General features: G+C 41.6%; 1 protein-coding gene across 2 annotated transcripts in view; it reads left to right on the top strand.

Moving 5' to 3' along the window:
* Positions 1-6,288, top strand: part of GLG1 (golgi glycoprotein 1) — a 195,431-nt gene that overhangs the window by 144,180 nt on the left and 44,963 nt on the right. For both annotated transcript variants that reach the window (XM_011976791.1, XM_011976790.1), the window contains 3 exons: positions 1,264-1,335; positions 3,249-3,432; positions 4,855-5,069. In XM_011976791.1, the coding sequence (XP_011832181.1) occupies positions 1,264-1,335; positions 3,249-3,432; positions 4,855-5,069 (471 nt within the window). The remainder of the gene's footprint in view (positions 1-1,263; positions 1,336-3,248; positions 3,433-4,854; positions 5,070-6,288) is intronic.

Here is a 6,288-nt window from a genome sequence, read left to right as displayed (position 1 = left end):
TTTTGTAGAGATGGGGCCTTGCTGTATTGCCCAGACTGGTCTTGAACCCCTGGCCTTAGATTGTCCTCCTACCTCTGTCTCTGAAAGTACTACAATTATAGACACGAGCCACTGTGACTTAAATATTTTTTAATACTCTATTCTAACATAAAATAAGCCATCAAGAAACCTCACATGTAGAAAAGCCACAGAAATGGAAGATGAAATTGGTTCCAGTGTAGCAGAAAGTGGTAACTGGGCGCTCAACCTTGATGATTGAACATTTAGTTAACAGCTGGCTTCTGATAATCTCCGCATAGTATTTTTTCTGCCTTATCTCACTTCTAAATTTCAGTTCTTGAAAGTCTGTTTTATCTGTAGGAATTTTATTTTACTTAGGGTCTTATTTACATCTACTCAGTGGCTAAAACTTTGACACATTATGTATTTACATGTTTTTGTCTAAGGTGAAGAAAATAGCAGGTGGCTAATTTTTAAAACCAAATCCTTGATTACCACCTGCTGACTCTATAGAACAGCCTTCTAACACTTTAAATAGAATAGTCCCTCCATCCTTACAACAAAGTACTGAAAGTAACTTGTGTACACTTCCGCTCTGCCTGCTGGTTTGCATTAACAGCTTTAACCATCAGAGCCACTGATGTAAGAGTTTTGTTAACTCTAGCATACATTTGTAAGAAAGAAGACTCAGAGGTCGGGTGCGGTGGCTCACGCCTGTAATCCCAGCCCTTTGGGAGGCCAAGGCAGGCCTACCACTTGAGGTCAGGAGTTCGAGACCAGCCTGGCCAATAGGTGAATCCCCATCTCTACTAAAAATACAAAAGTCAGCTGGGCAGGGTGGCGGGTGCCTGTAATCCCAGTTACTTGGGGTTCTGAGGCAGGAGAATTGCTTGAACCCAGGAGTCAGAGGTTGCACTGAGCTAAGATTGTGCCACTGCACTCCAGGCTGGGCAACAGAGCAAGACTTTTTCCAAAAAAAAAAAAAAAAGACTCAGACTCTAACACTTCTCTTGGTTCCCTAATTAACAAAATATATTTGAGAACAAATGACAAACTCCAAATATCATGGGAATATTTTTTTCATCTTTACTGCAGTCACTGTTTTTGTTAAAAGCCTATTAAATCTTATAAATGGCAGAACTGTTTGTCCAAAGGTACTTACCATTATAATCATTTAATAGAAAGTTCTATATGCGATTGTGGATAATGTTCAGCATAACTGTTTAGCTAAAGTAATAATAATGTGTATGTTCCATCTTATAGACACAAGCTGGTGAGGGCAGAGTATATAAGTGCCTCTTTAACCATAAATTTGAAGAATCCATGAGTGAAAAGGTAAGTATTACTTTGAAACTAATGAATGTTCTATTTGTTTTTTAAAAACTTTCTCAGCCGGGCGCAGTGGTTCACACCTGTAATCCCAGCACTTTGGGAGGCTGAGGCGGGTGGATCCATGGGGTCAGGAGTTCAAGACCAGCCTGGCCAAGATGGTGAAACCCCGTCTCTACTAAAAATACAAAAATTAGCTGGGGGTGGTGGCGGGCGCCTGTAATCCCAGCTACTCCGGAGGCTGAAGCAGGAGAATCGCTTGAACCCGGGAGGAGGAGGTTGCAGTGAACTGAGATCGTGCCACTGCACTCCAGCCTGAGTGACATAGTGAGACTCTGTCTCAAAAAAAAAAAAAAAAGCTTTCTCAGTCTCTCAAACAATATTCTTATAATCTTATACCAAAATGTAAGTGACTGATAAGCTCACTCCTTTCAGAGGTGAGGTACTTGGGTTTAAGCATATTTGGCTGAAACCAAGAAAATGAAACCCTGATTGTGATATCTAGATAGTGAGAAGCCAAGTAGGGTTATCAGTGTGGTCAGTGTGGTTGTTTTTTCAGGGTTTTTTTTTTTTTTTTTTGAGGTGGAGTCTTTCTCTGTCACCCCGGCTGGGGTGCAGTAACGTGATCTCGGCTCACTGCAGCCTCTGCCTCCTGGGTTCAAGCGGGTCTCTTGCCTCAGCCTCCCTAGTTGCTATGACTACAGGCACCTGCCAGCATGCCTGGCTAATTCTGTATTTTTAATAGACACAGGGTTTCACCATGTTGGCCAAGCTAGTCTTGAACTCCTGAGCTCAGGTGATCCACCCCCCTCTGACTGTGGTTTTATATAAAATTCTCAGTATGATTTTATATAAAATTCTCAGATGTTACTTTGTTTGGGGAGTAAAATCAAAGAATTTTATATAAAACCACACTAAGGCCAGCCCTGCCTCCTCAAGAAGTTTAGGTTAACCAAATCAATGTGCTTTCTAGGCAATTAGCTATTTAATTTTTCAGCAGCTATATCATTAAGCATCCTCTTTTAGTTCTTTGTCCCTGGATGAATGCAAGAATCGTTGATGGCTTATGAAATAATTAATTTTGCTATCTTGCCATTTACTTTCCTATGTAGCTGAAGAAATGTTTCTCATTTCCTTTTTCTTTTATCATTTGAACAGTCTTATTCAAATCTTGTATCATTGTTCAGATGATATAGAATAATTGAATAATTGTATTTCAAAGCATTGACCAGAATATCCCAAATGTTGTTTTGTTTTTTTGAGACGGAGTCTCGCTCTGTTGCCCAGACTGGAGTGCAGTGGCACAATCTTGGCTCACTGCAAGCCCCGCCTCCCAGGTTCATGCCATTCTCCTGCCTCAGCCTCCCAGTAGCTGGGACTACAGGCGCCCGCCACCACACCCGGCTAATTTTTTGTGTTTTTAGTAGAGACGAGGTTTAACAGTGTTAGCCAGGATGGTCTCGATCTCCTGACCTCGTGATCCGCCTGCCTCAGCCTTCCAAAGTGCTGGGATTACAAGCGTGAACTACCGCGCCCGGCCCCAAATATTATGTTAGTTGCCACTTTGATGCTGGTGAAATTTATGTTACAGGTATTGTTAAGGTGGAAAAGAATGCTATGTGTCAGATTAATGTATTGGGATCTATGAGATATTTACTTATTTTGGACAGCTGCTATTGCAGCAGCAACTAGCAAGTGACTACAGAATTTGTAGGTTCTCCACCCACTTACCCCTGTCTCATGCCACACTAGTTTAGCTCAATTGTGAAAATTTAAACCAAACTTAAAGATAGATATGTTGGTAATAACTGCAGTTGTTGACATGTACTTGGCTGAGTCGCCATGCTCATCTTAGAGGTACACGTCAACAGTAAAGTTACATGAGTGGTCTCACGGCTGTTGCTGTACTCTTTCCTCAGTGTCGAGAAGCACTCACAACCCGCCAAAAGCTGATTGCCCAGGATTATAAAGTCAGTTATTCATTGGCCAAATCCTGTAAAAGTGACTTGAAGAAATACCGGTGCAATGTGGAAAATCTTCCGCGATCGCGTGAAGCCAGACTCTCCTACCTGCTAATGTGTCTGGAGTCAGCTGTACACAGAGGTAGCATTCTTTTTTTTTTTTAAATCATTTCTGTTCCTTTTTGGATTCATACTCGAAAGCTTTATATATATAAATGTTAGTTTCCGCCCATATTTGCTTTTTTGAGTATTTTTCGTGTTGTTTATATTTTATTTTTTTTGAGATGGAGTCTCACTCTGTCACCCAGGTTGGAGTTCAATGGCGTGATCTCGACTCACTGCAACCTCCGCCTCCCGAATTCAAGTGATTCTCCTGCCTCAGCCTCCCAAGTAGCTGGGATTACAGGCGAGCGCCACTACACCTGGCTAATTTTTGTATTTTTATTAGAGACAGGGTTTCACCATGTTGGTCAGGCGGGTCTTGAACTCCCAAACTTCGGTGATCCACCCACCTCGGCCTCCCAAATTGCTGGGACTACAGGCGTGAGCCACCAGGCAATTTTTTTTTTTTTAAATAGAGATGGGGTTTTGCCATGTTGGCCGGCTTGGTCTCAAAACTGCTGCCCTCAAGCGATCCTCACACCTTGGCCTCCTGGAGTGCTGGGATTATAGGCATGAACCACCGTGCCCAGCTGAATAGTTTTCTTTTTTTTTTTGGAGACGGAGTCTTGCTCTGTCACCAGGCTGTAGTGCAGTGGTGCAATCTCGGCTCACTGCAACCTCCGACTCCCTAGTTCAGCCTCTGGAGTAGCTGGGATTACAGGCATGCACTACCACGCCCAGCTAATTTTTGTATTTTTAGTAGAGATGGGGTTTCACCATGTTGGCCATGATGGTCTCGATCTCCTGACCTCGTGATCCACCTGCCTCGGCCTCCCAAAGTGCTGGGATTACACTTGTGAGCCACTGCGCCCGGCCTAGTTTTCATTTTTGAAATACACATTGTGCAATATTTTGGGGAGACTCAGGGTAGCACGATTTAGCACATGGGTCAGACTTGGCTTCAAATTTTGGCTTTATCACTAAACTAACTGTCTAGGTGACCAGTTTTTGTTTTGTTTTGTTTTGTTTTAATCTTTTTATTTTAAGTTTTCCCCATTGGTATTTACAGCTCAAAGAAGTTGGGGGAGCCTATAGTGAATATCTGAGATGTAGTCTTTTCTGAAAGCTTTAATTGTGTAGGCCAGTGGAGATTGTTCTTTGGCTTTCATTTTTACCCCAATAGTTATTGATAAGGCTTCCATGGGCAAAGCATTTGCATTATTACTGCAGTAGTGTAAAACCTGTTTCATGCAGAACACTGACAGGAGAAGCCTGAATATCTGGAGTCTAAGCCTATTTTATGTTGCTAAAGCTTTTGCTAATTCTAAGCTTTTCAGATGTTAGCATGACTGATAGGTGTATTATATGACACATAGAAATATGTACTTTTAATAGGTGGTGATTTCTGATGCTAATGCATAGCATCACCTTTCGTAATGTTATGACTTACATCCTAACTTAGGGCGACAAGTGAGCAGTGAGTGCCAGGGGGAGATGTTGGATTACCGACGCATGTTGATGGAAGACTTTTCTCTGAGCCCTGAGATCATCCTAAGCTGTCGGGGGGAGATTGAACACCATTGTTCCGGATTACATCGAAAAGGGCGGACTCTACACTGTCTGATGAAAGTAGTTCGCGGGGAGAAGGGGAACCTTGGAATGAACTGCCAGCAGGCGGTAAGGAGACATTTGCTATTGCCATTTTGAATGTCACATTTATCAGCTGAGGAGCCTCTTCCTGATGCTGTCCTACCTTGCTTTATATGGATCATTTGTGATATCACATTGAACATTAGGTACTAATGACCAGAGACTACACGTTGCTTCTTCAGGCGTATCTTAGTAAGAATGTGGCATTTGCTACACAGAGCAAAAGTTTGAGCTCATAATCAATAAAAAGAATCGTCTTCTTAGATAGATAGAATGCATTCTTTGCTAGAGTTCCTAGAGAAAGGGCAGCTTGCTAGACTGGATTTCCTAAACTCAGAATCAAGGCCCAATCAATGAGGACAGGCCCTCTACCAAGAGAGAATTTGCCTGTTATAATAGGTTTGATTGAGTTGAGGCTGAAAAAGAGTTGATATGAATTGAAATTTTTTCTAAGAGTTTCTTTCTGTTACTGATTTGCAGCATGGCATGAATTCCTAGCCTGAGGGATTAAGAGAGCATGTTGTTTTTGAAATCACACTATCTTTTCTTCATATACTAGGGCAACTATGCATGGAAGAGCCATTTTCTTTTCAATTTAATTTAATGTTAAGTTCCAGGATACATGTGCAGGGTGTGCAGGTTTGTTACATGGGTAAACATGTGCCATCATGGGAGTCCTTTTTCTATCCCTAAACCTCACGGCATGCTTTGGGAAAATAAAGTTCTTCTTGATTTAGCGTTCATAAACAGTTGAATAACTGTAGGTCAGGTACAAAACACAAAGTTAATATATTAGAGATTTAGTACATCTCTTTCATTCCTGTTGTCCATGTTGATTACTTTTTACTGGATAGGAGTCTTAGAGCAACTTAACATACCACAGGCACCAGTGTGCCCTGTGCAGTGAACTTTCCTTTAGGGAGCACGAGAGATAGTTTCACTTTATATCCTAGAATAGTAGAAACTTGAGGCTCTCCTCCCTCAGTGTAACTTTAGAAAACCACAGTCAGTCTATTATTTTGTAGTTGGCATTTTTATTAAAAACTGGATATCAACTTGAATTGTATTTTCCTGATAATCATGTAAAATCAGATTTTTACAGTCTGAAACAAAACTTTGCAGTCTGAAACACAACAGTTTTTTTTGTTTGTTTTTTTTTTTTTTTTTTTTTTTGAGACGGAGTCTCGCTCTGTCACCCAGGCTGGAGTGCAGTGGCCGGATCTCAGCTCACTGCAAGCTCCGCCTC

This window comes from Mandrillus leucophaeus, unplaced genomic scaffold (assembly GCF_000951045.1).
Source record: "Mandrillus leucophaeus isolate KB7577 unplaced genomic scaffold, Mleu.le_1.0 Scaffold17, whole genome shotgun sequence".
Lineage (NCBI taxonomy): Eukaryota > Metazoa > Chordata > Mammalia > Primates > Cercopithecidae > Mandrillus > Mandrillus leucophaeus.
Note: the sequence above shows the minus strand (reverse complement) of the source record. Positions and strands in the feature narration are given on the sequence as shown.